At 38.3% G+C, this 16,413-nt stretch overlaps 1 protein-coding gene across 3 annotated transcripts in view; it reads left to right on the top strand.

Annotated features, from left to right (window-relative positions):
• WDR64 (WD repeat domain 64) overlaps positions 1-16,413 on the top strand; it is a 156,604-nt gene that overhangs the window by 5,252 nt on the left and 134,939 nt on the right. For all 3 annotated transcript variants that reach the window (XR_004434498.1, XM_033200785.1, XM_033200786.1), the window contains exons 2-4: positions 3,599-3,729; positions 12,644-12,746; positions 15,880-15,983. Coding sequence is in view for 2 of the 3 variants with exons in the window: in XM_033200785.1 (XP_033056676.1) it covers positions 3,599-3,729; positions 12,644-12,746; positions 15,880-15,983 (338 nt within the window). In the remaining variant the exon portion in view is untranslated. The remainder of the gene's footprint in view (positions 1-3,598; positions 3,730-12,643; positions 12,747-15,879; positions 15,984-16,413) is intronic.

The following is a 16,413-nucleotide window of genomic DNA, read 5'->3' as shown; positions in this document are numbered from 1 at the left end:
GTGAGGTGCAAAGTCTCCCCTGGATAAGAACCACTGCTCTAGATTCCTGCCTTTCCTTCACTTACCACTTCTGCCCCCAAAACTTCCAAACCATTAGCAATCTTTACTATTCTACTGCTTCCAACCATATCTTACCATCTCCACTACTATCTCTAGGGTGCCTGTATCTTCGGTTGCCACTTACCATCCAACTGGGGACACTTTCAAGATTGAAAGGGAGTGTTATTAATAATTTTAAAAAGAGGCATAAATGAGACTTTCCATGGCAGCCCAGATGTGCATTCACCCTCAGTGTCACCCTGGCCCAAACCTCCAATTTCTGAAGCCTACACTAATGCAATTACCCTCTACTAGTTTTATGTCTTTCCATCTGGCCTCCTTGCAGCAGCCAGTGTGCTTTAAAATTTTTTAAAGGCATATTGTATCATTTCACCCCATAAAACACCCCAGTGACATCTTACCATCATGCTTAAAAGAAAATACCAGCTTCTGACTCTAGCTCTGCGCTCCTTGGCCCCAGTCTCACCTCAGCACTTTCTGCAGTCCTCACTGTAGGTACTTCATACCTACTGACCTTCTTGGAACATGCCAAGCCTGTGCAGCAACAGGCCTTCGTGTTGATCAGCCTATGCCTAAAGGCTTTTGTCTAGCTTTCTACATGGCTGACTTTTTTTTTTTTTTTGCTCATCAGGTCTCAGCTTAACTCTTTTACCCACCTCCTTAGAGAGGCCTTCTCTGAGGTCTACCCCTACCTGCCACCACCATACAATTATATCACAGTTCCATACTGCTTTCCTTTTGTGTGTTTATTCTATGACAACTTGTTTATTTTAACTTTGTTACTGAGCTTGACATACATACAATAAAGCCCATAAAATGTACTCTTCTCAAGGAGGTAGCTCTGTAAATTTGAACCTTTGTAAACATACCTTTAGCCACCATCCAGATCAAGACAGGGAACATTTCTAGCATCCCAGAAAGTTCCCTCATGCCCTCTTGCAGCAATACTGCTTTTCACCTTATACACTGGTAACCACTCATGTAATGTCTATCTTTATTAATTAGCCTTGCCTGTCACAATCTGTAAATAGTTTGTTCACTTGTTACTTTTCTGATTTCCCACTATAATATAAGCTTCCTGAGGGCAGGGATCTTGCTTATCTAATTTTCTGTTCTAAACCCAATGTCTGGCTCATTTCTTACACATAAGAGATACTAGTTATATTTTTAACTAAATAAAACCATCTGATCATCTCTATTCAGTTTGAGAAAGCCTCACATCTAATTCCTTCTTGTCCTTAGATTCAATAGTCTTACCCCAGGGAATCACCAAATTTGACAAAATCAAGATTCAAGCAATGGGGGGTGTGTGTGTGTGTGTGTGTGTGTGTTTACATAGAGTTCAAGAAGCAGTTAAGGATTGCTTGCCAGGCACAGTGGCTTCACACCTGTAATCCCAGAACTTTGGGAGGCTGAAGTGGGAGGATCGCTTGAAGTTGGGAGTCTGAGACCAGCCTGGGCAACATAGTGAGACCCTATCTCTACAAAAAATAAAATATTAGCTGGGCATGGTGGTGCGTGCCTGTAGTCCCAGCTACTTGGGGGGTTGAGCTGGGAGGATCACTTGATCCCGGGAGGTAAAAGCTGCAGTGAGTCATGACGGCACCACTGCACTCCAGCCTTAGTGACAGAGCAAGACCTTGTCTCAAAAAATAAGATAAAATAAAAGAATTGCTATTTGCTCACTTCCACCTTCCACTCAAGATGAATTCTAGCAAAGACTCCAATGGTGAAACTTTTTACAACAGGAAAAAAGCAACTCATTCTTGAATTTTTGCATTCCTGAACAAAACTCCTAAAATATCTTAAACAGAAATCATGGAGAATGTATCAAACGCAATAGTAAAATATTTCTTTTTATTTAGTAATACTTTAGCCAAAGGCCTGGTTATGTTTGCAAAGACAAGATCTTTTTTTTTTTTTTCTTTTAAGTTCAGGGGTACGTGTGCAGGATGTGCAGCTTTGTTACATAGGTAAGCGTGTGCCATGGTGGTTTGCTGCACAGATCATCCCATCACCCAGGTATCAAGCCCAACATCCATTAGCTGTTCTTCCTCTTGCTCTCCCTCCACACCCCCACAACCCTATGACACGCCCTAATGGGTGTTGTTAGCCACCATGTGTCCTTGTGTTCTCATCATTCAGCTCTTACATATAAGTGAGAACATGTGGTATTTGGTTTTCTGTTCCTTCGTTAGTTTGCTAAAGATAATGGCCTCCAGCTCCATCCATGTCCCTGCAAAGGACATGATCTCCTTCCTTTTCATGGCTGCATAGTATTCCATGGTATGTATATACCACATTTTCTTTATCCAGTCTATCATTAACGGGCATTTGTATTGATTCCATATTGTTGCTATTGGGAACAGTGCTACAATGTGCATATGCATGCATGTATCTTTATAATAGAATGATTTATGTTCCTTTGGGTATATAGTCAGTAATGGGATTGCTGGGTCAAATGGTATTTCTGCCTCTGAGTCTTTGAGGAATTGCCACACTGTCTTCCACAATGGTTGAACTAATTTACACTCCCATCAACAGTGTAAAAGCCTTCCTTTTTCTCCCCAACCTCACCAACATCTGTTGTATTTTGACTTTTCAATAGTAGCCATTCTGACTGATAGGAGATGTTATCTCATTGTGATTTTGATTTGCATTTGTGTAATGACCAGTGATGATGAGCTTTTTTTCATATGTTTGTTGGCCACATGAATGTCTTATTTGAGAAGTGTTTGTTCATGTCCTTTGCCCACTTTTTAATGGGGTTGTTCATTTTTTTTCTTGTAAATTTGCTTAAGTTTCTTGTAGATTCTGGATAGTAGACCTTTGTCGGATAGATTGCAAAAATTTTCTCCCATTCTTTAGGTTGTCTGTTCACTCTGATCATAGTTTCTTTTGCTGTGCAGAAGCTCTTAAGTTTAATTAGATCCCATTTGTCTATTTTTGCTTTTGTTGCAATTGCTTTTGGTATCTTCATCATGAAATATTTGCCTATGCCTCTGTCCCGAATGATATTGCCTGGATTTTCTTCTAGAGTTTTTATAGTTTTGGGTTTTACATTTAAGCCTTTAATCCATCTTGAGTTGATTTTTGTAAATGGTATAAGGAAGGGGTCCAGTTTCAATTTTCTACATATGGCTATCCAGTCCTCCCAGCATCATTTGTTAAATAGGGAATCCTTTCCCCATTGCTTGTTTTCATCAGGTTTGTAGCAAATCAGATGATTGTAGGTGTGTGGTCTTATTTTTGGGTTCTCTATTCTGTTCCATTGGTCTTTGTGTGTGTTCTTGCACCAGTACTATGCTTTGAGTTACTCCAGCCTTGTAATATAGTTTGAAGTCAGGTAGTGTGATGCCTCCAACTTTGTTCTTTTTGCTTAGTATTGTGCAAAGACAAGGTCTTTAAAATGCAAATAAATCTGGTTTTTATAGATTGAGATAAGAAAATAGAAGGTTAGGAAATAAAAATTGTAGCTGACATACAAAAGGTAGTCCTTGGAATTTGATGAAAATGTACTGTACTTTTTTCAATGCAGATGCAATTGATTATGACAAGTTTTATGCATCAGTACAGAAGCTCTTTGGTCCAGATGTGAAGGATCAAGATGTGAAACGCTTTTACAGGAAACTGTGCAACAACACGGACGCATCTGCAGACTGGTGTGAGGTAGATTCATTTCATGTTCATAATATGAAATTTAGGTATTATTTTTCTAACTTTGGAATAAATAATTAAAACAAAGTGTTACTCCCATAGGGGTTGAACCACAATGTGCATGTGCCATGTTTCAATAAATGAAAGTGGGTAAAGTAGGTAACGATTTAGCTGTATTATTAATAAACAACCCTTAAATCCTTTCAGACCAAGCTGCCAGTTGGAAGAGCTATACATGCCTCTAACAACAACCAGGATTTTAATGGTCTTCTTTTCACTTTATAGGAGATATTTCTTTTCAATGGGTTCAATGTACACAAATTTTCAGTGTATCCGAGTTATTAAGAGAAGAGGCTACAATTCACTACCTGTTATATTCCCTGAGTTGTTTTCTGATCACCATGGTATTTATTGTTAAAAAATTACATATATCCATACAGAGAAATTAATTTTTATAGCTTATCTGGTTCCTTAAAAAAAAACATGGAAATAGTAGGCAAAAGAAAAAGCAAGAATCTAAGGGATCTGAATACCACATTTTATAAGCCGATGGATATGTGGAAGGAGAATTTAAATCCAAGACACAGGAAAAATACATCTCTCTCAAATATATATGGAGCCATTTCAAACTTGACCACATTAGGCTAAAAAGAGACATTAATAAATTCTGATATAATAAATTAGAAGCCTAAAATAAAAGATCGCCAAATCCCCCACATCACCCAAATAAAAACCAAATTAATTAATTTTAGGAAAAAATTGCAAAAAAAAAAAAAAAAAAAGATTTCTACCAAGCAGCTATCCAGCTCATTTTATGACATTAAAATAACACTGAATTGAACATAGACAAAATGTCAGGGAACTATAAGCCAATATTACTTATAAATTCTAAACTCCTAAATAAAATGTTAACAACTTGAATCCGGCAGTGCATTAAAAATCATTTCTAAGTACAATTTACCCCAGCAGAGTAAGGGTGGTTCAATATTAGAAAAGCCAGAAACATCCTTCATTTAACAAGTCAGGAGAGAAAAAAATAATATGCTAATCTCAATCTAAGGTCAGCAAACTAAGGCCTATGGGCCAAATCTGGATAGACAGCCACCTTTGTTGTAAATAAAGTTTACTAGAACACAGCAATGCTCACTCATTTGCAAGTTGGCCATGGTTGCTTCTGTGCTACAATAGAAGACTTGCGTAGTTTTGACAGAGGCTGAATGGCCTGCAGGCCTAAAATACTTACTACCTAGCCCTTTTCGAAAACGGTTTGCAGACTTCTAACCTGAAAGTAAAGTAAAATTAAAAGTAAAAAAGGTGTCTAATAAGAACTCAATAGCCATCCTTGCTTTAAAAAGAAAAATAATCTTAGCAGAAGAGAAATAATAGAAAATTCCATTAATTTGAGAAAGGACTATAGACTATATTAGTCTATACTAATATATACTGTATTAGTATTCTATTGCTACTGTACTGAATTATCATAAATTTAGCAATGGGAAGAAATACGTATCATAGTTTGCATCTATCAGGAGTCTGGGACAGCTTCACTGGGTCCTCTGCTTGGGGTATCATAAGGCTGCAATCCAGCTGTTGGCAAAGCTGGGTTCTCGTTTGGAAGCTCCGCTAGGGAAAGATCCGCTTCCAAGCTCATTCAGGTTGTTGGCAGAATTCAGTGTCTTGCTGTTGTAAGTCTGAGGACCTCAGCTTCTTGTTGACTGGAGGCTGCAGGCTTTCTTCTTGTCCTAGAAGCTGCCTGCAGCCCCCACCATGTGGCCCTCTATACTGGCAGTTCACAACTTTGCATCTTCAAGGCCAGCGGGAGAACTTTTCCCTCCATAGTCTGATAAGAGGAAATTTTATATAATGTAACATAATCGTGGGAGAAACAGCTCATCATATTTGTCATATTCTCTTAGTTAGAAGTAAGTCACAGTTTCCACCATATTTAAGGGATAGAGATGATACAAAAGTGTGACTTGTGCGTGTGGGAGGGAAGAGGAGGTCATTTTAGAATAGGTCCACCATAGAGACTTACCAGAAACATATTTAAGCAAGGATCATATTTCCTGCTGAAATACTAGACACAACCCCATTAAAGTCGAGAACAAGAAAAGGATGCCTATTCTTCAACACTAATCTTCAACACTTTATTGGAGGTTGTAAGCCATGCAAAGAGAGGGGAAAAGGGCAAGAAATGGAACTGATATGTAATCAATTATTTAAAAATACAAAATTCTCATTATTTGTGGATATTCTACCAAGAATGTCCAAGAGAATTATATGGCAAACTATTAGAACTGAGAGGGTTCAAAAGAGTTCGAAAAAGATACACATGGCAGAATCAATAATTTCCACAAACACCAGCAATAACCACCCTTCTCCCTCACCAAAACTAACTAGAAAATAAAAAGATTCCATTCACAAAAGCAACAAATAGGAGAAAGTATCATGGGATGACTCTATTGAAAAAAGACAGCAGAATAATAATTGAGAGGCTCAGTTTGTAAAGATAACAACTGTTCCTGAATTGACTTAAAATTTAATCTCACGCTCCTTGCCATTTCACACTGAAACATGAAAACAGAGGGAAAGCTGGGCCTGACCCCCCATCCCTTCTTTTGCCATTACTGGCTCCATCTTCTATCATGAGGGGCCATGTGCTCACACATGGGCACCGCAGCCCACATGTCTAAGCTCTTCCATACCTTCACCTCCACAAAGACTATCCCTTGGCCACTCCTCAGAGCTAGCGGTGTATGTACCAATGGTGTGCAACCCTTTCTCATATGGTGGAGAAGAGGCTTCACAGGCCTGAAAGTAGACTTGGCCCCTTTGGGGAGAGAATTCTGGGGTTCGAGGAATCTAGGGCATGGTTTAAACGCATTATTACGGACCCCTGGTAGACAAGGGCCCATTAGCTTCCACAGAAAAGACTAGAGTGGGGCCGTGTAAAGCTGTGCTGTCCAACAAAGTGGCCGCTAGTCACATGTGCTACTTACATGTAAATTAAGTTAGAAATTCAGCTCCACAGTTGCACTAGTTACATTTCAAGTGCTCAGTATTCACATGTGGCTACTGGCTATTGTATTATACAGGACAGATTACAGAATATTTCCATCATTACAGGAAGTTCAACTGGACAGTGCCACTCTAAAGGCATAGGCCCCTTGCCCTGGGCCTACAAGCAACACTGCAAATGGAATCATGGCTATTTTTTTTTTTAAATATACTGAGTCAATAAAGTAGAAGACATGTATGTATTTAACAAGAACTCTTAGCCACCCAAACATTTTGAGAAATCAAATGAAGAGTGAAACAGTCAGCTACTTTGCAGCCACACAGAAATGACCATTTTTTCCCTAAATCGTGTAAGTGTACAACATGAATGCATTGTTTTGTGCTTTTGTTCCAGGATCTAATCTCTTATCACACTTTGTAAACCCTATGGATATTCCCCCACAGATCGGTAACTTGAATGCAATGTCATTAAACTTGGGATAGATGTGATTCTGAGAATCACATTTTCTCACTGTTCTCTATTTTCTTATGAACATTTCTCACACACTCAATGGTTTATGTGCATGAATTTCTAATACAATCATTTTGGACCATTTAAAATGTGAAAATGTGTGTCTAACAAATGTTTCATGTCAATATAAAAAAATTATGCACATTTGGAAATTAGAAAAGTCTGTTCACATTTTATTACACACTTAGATTCAGAAAAGCAATGCTCTAAAGATAGTTCATAAATGCCAACAAATGAGACAAAGCACTCTGTGATAAATCCGTTTACATGGAATTCTACAGTAACTGAGAATTTGGTCTCTGAATGAAATACTACTCTAAAGTAAATCCGATTTTTTTTTGTTTTGTTTTACAGATGAGGAAATCAAGCCTCATTCTCTCTGACACTACTCCTTCTCTTTCCCTTTCTAGTTAGAACTTCCTTCTAACTTAAATCTTCCTTCATTTGTAAAATGTGTTGTTTCTTTCAAGAACCTTCTTTTCAGTTTCTCATTTAATCTTCACAACAGCCGCACAATGTAGATTATGGAGGATATGTTATTAAAATGATAAAGATGAGAAAAATCACAAAAAGCTTCATTGACTTATCTAAAGCTGCACAGAAAGTCTGTTTTGGTCTTGGGGCTGAGATTTTTCTCCCTCTTTATGTAGTAAGTTCATGTGACATTATCCTGGGGCCAGGTGCGGTGTCTAATACCCGTAATCCCAGCACTTTGGGAGGCCAAGACAGGAGGATTGCTTGAGCCCAGGAGTTTGAGACCAGGCTGAGCAACATGGTAAGACCCTGTCTCTATGAAGAAGAAGAAGGAGAAGGAGAAGGAGAGAAGAAGAAGGCTTTAAAAAAACAAAACATATGACATTCTGTTACATCACTTGGGTTCCTATAAATTGTATGCAATTTTAATAGAAAAACTCATGGCCAGCATCTGGCACGCTGTATGTATATAAAGAATCACTTGAGGTTTTAAAAAAAAATAGGGCAGGAAGGTTCTTCTTTTATTGTCCTGTCATTTTTCTCACAAACTATTTGTGTCAATGCTCCTAAGGGGCATTTCTATTTCAAGCCATGTGACCTAACCTTTCTGGGCTTCACAGCCATCATCTGTAAAATGGAAATTCAATTCAAGGAGACTAACTTCATTTCGGTATGGATTACCTAGTGTTTTCTTAATCAGTTAATATTAATCTTATCAGGTAATAAAAACAAGATTTATTCTTTTAAACTCAGGCACAGACATACCAATCTTATTCCAAATATAAATCTCTTTGTGGTAGAAATGCCACAAAAAGTTGCACTTTCTTTTTCAAGATTTTTTGATGCAAAGACACTTGGAGAATTTGAAATTCGTGGAATAATGAAATCTTATTACTCACCTAAACATTATCTAGACCTGCCCCTTCAATTTCTAATGGAAAAAATTTAATGTAAAGAGATCAAAAGAAATATGACTGCCTTAAGTTTATAAAGCTAGTTCATGGAAGAGTCTGGTGCAGACACGGTCTACTTTTCTTACAATGCCCTGTTAGTCTGGGTTTCCAGTGGGCAACTTATAAACACATTTTTTTTTAGGAGCACACTACAAATTAATCCAAAGAAGAGGCATACGACACCATATGGAATGTCTATAATTGTTTCCCTCCCAAAAGTGAATTTAAAGTGAATTATTATAAATCTAAAATTATATTTGCTAACTTCAAAAATGTTAAAAGAATGTTCCAGGATAGGTTGAAAAATAAGCTGCATGCAGGTTTTTATTTTCTTCTATTGGCTTTTTTATTTTCTCCATATGTTCTACAATGAACATATGTTCCTTATATAATCAGATAAAAATGAAGTTAAAAATGAATCACTTAAAGCATGGAGCAAGACTTTTAAATAGCATAGTTAAAATAAAATTAACATTCTAATAGTCATAATATATATATAAGTGATAAAATACTCAAATCTTGTCACAGGCAAGATTACTACACTGAAACTGAGAAGGTCGAAGGAGAAATTTGAGATCTTAGAGGCTATGGCTCATCACGGGAAAAAGGGGTATTTGCTGCTCTTTAACAACATTATTTGCTTGAAACATTTCCTTTCAAAATGTAAAATTTTCACTGTTGCTTCTGAAGGAGTTTATCTGGCATAATACCTAAATTTTTCTCAATAAATTCAAGTAATTTGATATTTTTCATATCCTTTGGAAGTTATTTTTTGGTAAGCATTGTAATAGTGTGTTATTTACAAGTGAAAGTAACAAAATTTATTATTTTCATAAGAGCATATGTCTACAATCTGCCATCTACCTACATGCAGATGTGATTATAAAATATATGCATGATAAAATGCATAGGTGATGTGTTGTTTGGGTAAGTAACAAAAATGCTTAGTGCGCAGTTTTAAATTAGCAAGGAAGATACTTGAATTCTGTTTCCTGTACTGTCTCTGGAAAAACTAGGAATTATAGTTACTCAAATGTTGACATTGATTGAGCTCCTTCCTGGCAATTGGTGCAATCTAAGTACTTGCTAATCTTTCTCATTACAAAGTAATCTAATCATGCACTTCTTCAGTTAATCCTTACAACATGACATAACACGGAGATTATTACTGATTATCCTTATTTTACACATGGGAAAGACTCAAGTACAGAGAAATTAAGGATCTTGCATGAGGTCATGTGACTAGTAGACAGTAGAAACCAAGATTTGGACCCATGACCAATTCCTAAAGCACTGAATACTTCCTCGCATAGGACATTGCTCCTGAATTTCTTCTCACATCTGTTCTTAGACACTTGATGCCTTGGCACTGTCCCCACAACAATTAAAATAAAGTTAAATGACTGACTGCAAACCGCTCTTTGAATATGGGTATCATTGATGTAGGAGACATAATTTCAAATTAGATGACAGCATATATGATGTGGAGTCCTCTCATCTCCAATAAACACTGGAATTCTTTAATGTAGAAACAAAGAATCATCATCACCATTATCATGACACATTCTCTGAAAATGATTATTTCACACTATTCTCTGAGGTTAAATTTGCTGCCAACATTTATCAATTGTCTACTTTGCATAAGTCATTTAAATTGTACCAAGTTGTGTTTATAAAACGAGGGTAGGAGAATTGCTTGAACCCGGGAGGCGGAGGTTGCAGTGAGTCGAGATCACACCACTGCACTGCAGCCTGGGTGACAGGGCAAGACTCCGTCTTAAAAAAACAAAAACAAAAACAAAAAAACTACCCTTAAAGATAGGCTACTGTTCTCATTAGAGGCTGTGGTCTGGATATAATGTGTCATTTATTTTTCTCTCTCCCATGAGGCCTTCTCAGTGTAGGCTTTCCAATGATAACAATAGCTAATGTTTTAAAATGGTTACTATACGCCAGGCACGGTGCAAAATGCTCATTATGACATGACATGATGTCATCCATTATGTCATTTAAACCTCAATAAAACAAAACAAAAACAAAATTCAGAAGTTTGTTCTTTTGTTCTACTGATGAGGAAGTTAAGACTTCAGAAGGTGAAGGTATTTTTCCAAGTAATGACTATCAATTCCTTGTATAGTCTGAACCCTGACCCTGGACCACCTGACTCAGCAGCACACACTCTTTGCCATAAAGTGGTATCGTGGGTTCGAATGATACAGGGCTGAGGTACAGATCGATACAGAATTGTTAACTGAATAATGCATCAATGAATGATGACAAAGATTGCAGTACCAAAACCTTCCTGTCCGCTCCAACATAGATCTATTCATTTTCCTTTTCTTTTCTCAGTCGTTCAGAGGGAATTTGATATTAAACCTAGAGGTTTCTGTGCCCATAAAAAATGAGCAATGATTTCTGAGAAGATAATTAGTTAAGTTTTTATGGAGTGCTAATTTTGCTGGTGGGAACAAGGGAAAATACAAGCAAGTCTCGATGAGCCTGATTTTCCCACAGAAGGGAATCGAACTGTGGGGAATAATTAGGGCAATTGTATGTTGGAAGGTTTGAATGTGGGGGAATGTAAATGAAGAAGTAGTAACATTTGTGAAGCAACTCATGATAGGACATATATTAAAATATTTATATAATGTTAAGCCATCATCTAGCATCTAAATCAATATTATTAAAACAAACTGGCATATTGCTGGTTTTGAGTTATTTCCAATTCAATCATTTAGTCACTAGTTCCTTTAAACTCAAAGTATGGTCTCTCATGAAAAACTTGTTAGAAATGTAGATTCTTAGACTCACCCCAGACCTACTGAAGCCAAATCTGCATTTTAACAAGATACCCGGGTGGTTAGTATGCACACTGAAATTTCAAAAGGACTCCTCAGTTCATTTCATGCATTCAACGTTATGAGAAATACTGATATACTAATTATATGACTTTTATAAGCATTTTATTAATTAAAAAATGTAACTACATAATTATTTTTAAGTTCGCTCATTATAAGAATTTTACTTCTGTTGGTTAACTAATATGACAATTGAACAGCTATCTTATTTTCTTCCTTTTTCAGTTATATCATTTGACAGTTTATTCACAAATAAGAACTCTTTTCTTCTTCACGATGTTTTATTTTTTATTTTTATTTTTAAAGCAATTTATTCTCATGCAATGCCTAGACAGTAGGATTTGGAACACTTAAATAAAGAAACTCTTAAATTCCCACCAACAGGGATAAAGAAAAAAAAATCTAGCCCTGAAAATTTCATGGAAAATGGGTAAGACAGTCATTTGAGAGTGGCCAAACTCAGTGTCACAGTTCTTAGTAGGACCCTGCATGATGAAGACTGATTTCATTTCTAAATAAGTGCCAGCTCCGAGTCGACCTACCAGTCTGAGCGTCAGATCTATTGAAAAGAAAAATGAGTAACTGTTCAAAAATCATGCATTATCAGTGTACAATTTGTTGAATATATTAAACCAGGGGTCCTCAACCCCAACAGTCCGTGGCCTGTTAGGAACGGTGCTGCACGGCAGGAGGTGATCAGTGCGGGAGTGAGCGTCACTGCCTGAGCTCCCTCTCCTCTCAGATCAGCAGTGGCATTGGATTCTCACAGAGCGTGAACTCTGTTGTCAAGTGTGTGTGCAAGTGATCTAGACTGCGTGCTCCTTATGAGAATCTAGGGCCTAATGATCCGAGGTGGAAGAGTTTCATCCTGAAACCATCCCTTGCCCTGGTCTGTGGAAAAAGAGTCTTCCATGAAACTGGTGCCTAGTGTCAAGAAGGCTGGGGACTGCTGTATTAAATGTCTCCTGGTATAAGGAACCCCTGACATTCACAAAGCAAGGTGCTGGCTGTTAATACTAATTAGACTTTAAATTCAGCCAACATGAAATCTGTTACTTTACATTTAATTCTGAGGCATGGTGCATATTTATACGTGCTGTTTGGGATTTCAGATCTTTGGATACTTCTCCTCTGAAGAAGATCCTATTACTTCCCAGTTGGATGAAGAAAATTTGGTTTTCTTTGTGTCTAGAAAACGGCGAATTTTAATTTCAGGTGACATTTTAATTTTCTCTTCCAAATTAGTACGAGTTTTAATATTTTTCTCAAGAATAAATATTGGGACTATATGTTTCCATAGAATCACTTTTCATTTTATGTATTTGTTCAATGCTTTATCACTGGGTGTCGGGGTGGCAAGAGTTTCATATGCAGTATCAGAAGAAACTCTATGACTATTGAAATTGAAATATTATAATTGCTTTGAAGGACACTAAATAGAGAATGTGATGGGAGAAAATTCACATTTTCCTGAAAAAGACTCAGATTTCCAGTGAAAACTCTCTGCAATGATGTCACAATAATGCAAGCTCCAGGAAAAGAAGTCACGTTTCTTTTAAAGTATTCTTCAAATTAAGTTTTTGAGTTTTCACTAAACGTGACTCTTCCATTCACTCTCATCTACCCGTGATTATCTTAAAGAAGTTTAATCTGACATCTCTTGGGAGCTTGGGCCAGACACGGAAGGACACTGTCCCCAGTCTGGGAAGTCTCCAATGTATGTGTTCTTCATTTTCAACTTTGAGCCTGGGACCCAGGACCTCCCATCCCTCTCCACTCTTAACACCTTAGGTTTTCTTCTCCTTCTTCCCTCCATGATGGGAGGAGGTCAGGAAGAGGGAAGATAAACCTTCAAAGCTACTCCTGTCTTCCAGCATTTCCTCCCATATTCTGAAATGAAGGTCAAATGTGATGTCTCTTAAAAAAGCACCTGGAGGCTGGGCACGGTGGGTCATGGCTGTAACCCTGGAACTTTGGGAGGTCAAGGTGGGTGGATCACCTGAGGTCAGGAGTTCAAGACCAGCCTGGCCAACACGGTGAAACCCCATCTCTACTAAAAATGCAAAAATTAGCCAGCCACGGTGGTGCGCACCTGTAGTCCCAGCTACTCAGGAGGCTGAGGCAGGAGAATTGCTTGAACCCCAGAGGTGGAGGTTGCAGTGAGCTGAGATGGCACCACTGCACTCCAGCCTCGGTGACAAGGCGAGACTCTGTCTCAATCAAACAAACAAACAAAGCACCTGGAATGCTTTCTGAGCCAAACCCATCTTCATCCTTGACTTTTCCTTAGCCTAACCACAGACCTCAACAGAGCCTGGCCTCTGGCCATGGGAACTAGAAAGCAAAAACAAAAACAAAAATACAGACACAAAAGGGCTATCCCCTCTGCCACCACACTGAGCTAAGGAGGGGCCCCAGAGCGGGGGAGAAGTGTTGCTGCAGCCTATGTTAGAGCTTTGAAAGTATTTTTCTAGATGACAGTTGCATTCTATAATTCATTTATCATTCAACAAATATTTGTTAAAGTCTTCTATGTAGGCCAGATACCTTTCCAAATGCTAGAGACACAGCAGTGAACAAACAGACACAAATCCCTGACCTCATGGAGTTTACATTCCAGTAGGGAGAGGCAGACAACAACAAACATTAAACAAGTAAAATGTACAGTATGTCAGATGGTAATACATGCTATAGGACAAAAAGTAAGCAGGTTGTGGGGAAAATAAAGCAGGAATGTGGGAAGCAGAAGGTGGTTTGAGAGCAGGAGCATGGTGTTCGATAGGGTGGTCAGGGAAGTCCCCGCTGAGAAGGTGAAAAAGATCCGTAGAAAGTGAGAGAGAAAACCATGTATTTCAGGTAGTGGGGAGACTGGTGGAAGCTAAGGTTGGAGAGGCAACAATGGGAGTGGGGACAGATGTATTGGGACTTGTAAGACATGCTGAAGACTTCTGAATGAGGCAGAAAGCTACAAGGGGGCTGTGGATAGAGGAGAGGAGTAACCTGAGTTATCATTTATATTCTATTCTAGCTTCTGCATTTAAAATAGTCTGTAGTGTGGAAGGGGTGGAAGCAAAGAGAATGATGGTGGCTTGCAATAGGGCAGTGTTTCTCCATCTTTTTTTTTTAAATTACTGACCCCTACGGAGCCTCTTTAGACTTTTTGCTCCTAATTGCCTTCCCCTCTGCCTTATCTTGCTCCATGCCATTTTAATGCCTCGGGTATTAATTATTAAGTGAATCCAATTATATACTGCATGCATATCTGCACTTTCTGCACAAAAAGAGTAAAATGTATTCATGTTCCCTCCAAGAACTAATTTGTACCCATTTGGGGGCAATATCTTCTCTGTTGAGATACACGGATGAGGGTGGTAATACTAGGATATGACACCTGTTCACTTGCCTTTCTTTCCTAAGAGTTTGCAATTATAAAAATTAAGTACCCTGGAAGAAATTCTATATTTATGGCTTTATCATTCAAGACATGGCCATAGAAACATGAAAGTGTCTAGCTAGTCTTTTTTTGTTGTTGTTTTTTGTCAAAAGGCACTTTTTTTTTTAAAGCCTTAATGACAGCTCTAGTTTCATTCTTTTATACTGAAAAGCCTGAGATAGTATTAAGTTTTTATCATGTGTAAACCACAATGGTGAGAGTTCAAAGAAAGGAGTCTTAAGAGATGTGAAATATCTCAAAAAAGAAATGATTCCAAATGATGTTTAGAAAACGTGTTCTCTGTGAAATATGTACATGCACGTGTATGTGTGGGGGGTGGGTGGGTGTGTGTCTTGCTTTTTCTCTGGGAATTAATGCACCACATTTAGTTAGAAAGCTCTATATATGCAAATTAATATCTCTGAGGATCATTAAAACACAATGGTTGCTGGGTTTTATGGTTTTATTCTACTTTAATTTTTAAGTAACTTGGAGCTTTCTAGCAAAAAAGCTGTTTATCTTTTGTTGTTGTTGTTGTTGTTTTGTTTTTTGAGACAGGGTCTCACTTTGTCACCCAGGCTGGAGTGCAGTGGTGCAATCACAACTCACTGCACCTCAACCTCCTGGGCTCCAGAGATCCTCCCACCTCAGCTTCCCGAGGAGCTGGGACTATAGGCATGACCAACCACACTCAGCTAATTTTGTATTTTTCATAGAAATGAATTTTGTCATGCTGCCCAGGCTGGTATCAAACTCCTGGACTTGAACAATCCACCTTCCTCAGCCTCTCAAAATTCTGGGATTACAGGTGTGAGCCACTTGTGTCTGGTCATATCATTTTTTTTTTAAAACAAACCTAATGAGTTTCAGCATCTTTACTGATGAAAGTTGAAATTAATATTATGCTGTTGACAGGTAGTAGAAGACGAGATGTGATTAAGAGCATTGTCAAGATACCTCACCTGGATTTACTAATAACAGCTACTCAGAAAGGATTAATAACAGTTTTTAATAACCAGGTAATTTCTTTTTCTTTTTCTAACTGAAGGATTCATTTTACAATAACCAGGTAATTTAAAAGCTTAGATTTCTTTCTCCCTCCCTCTTTCCCTCCTCCCTCCCTCCTTCTCTTCCTTCCTTCCTTCCTTTTCTTCCTTCCTTCTTCCTTCCTTCCTCTCTCCCTCCTCCCTTCTTCCTTCCTTCCTCCCTCCCTCCCTCCCTCTTCCTTCCTTCTCCCTCCCTCCCTTCTTCCTTCCTTCCTCCCTCCCTCCTTCCTTTTCTCCCTTCCTCCTTCCCTTCCTCCTTCCTTCTTTCCTCTCTTCCTTCCTCCCTCGCTTCTTGCTTCTTTCCCCCCTCCCTTCTTCCTTCCTTCCTTCTTCCTTCCTTCCTCCCTCCCTCTCTCCCTTCCTTCCTTCCTTCCTTCCTTCCTTCCTCCCTCCCTCCCTCCCT

The sequence above is a fragment of the Trachypithecus francoisi genome, unplaced genomic scaffold, assembly GCF_009764315.1.
Source record: "Trachypithecus francoisi isolate TF-2019V2 unplaced genomic scaffold, Tfra_2.0 Lachesis_group5, whole genome shotgun sequence".
Lineage (NCBI taxonomy): Eukaryota > Metazoa > Chordata > Mammalia > Primates > Cercopithecidae > Trachypithecus > Trachypithecus francoisi.
The sequence above is the reverse complement of the archived record's forward strand: the minus strand, read 5'-3'. Positions and strand labels throughout refer to the sequence as shown.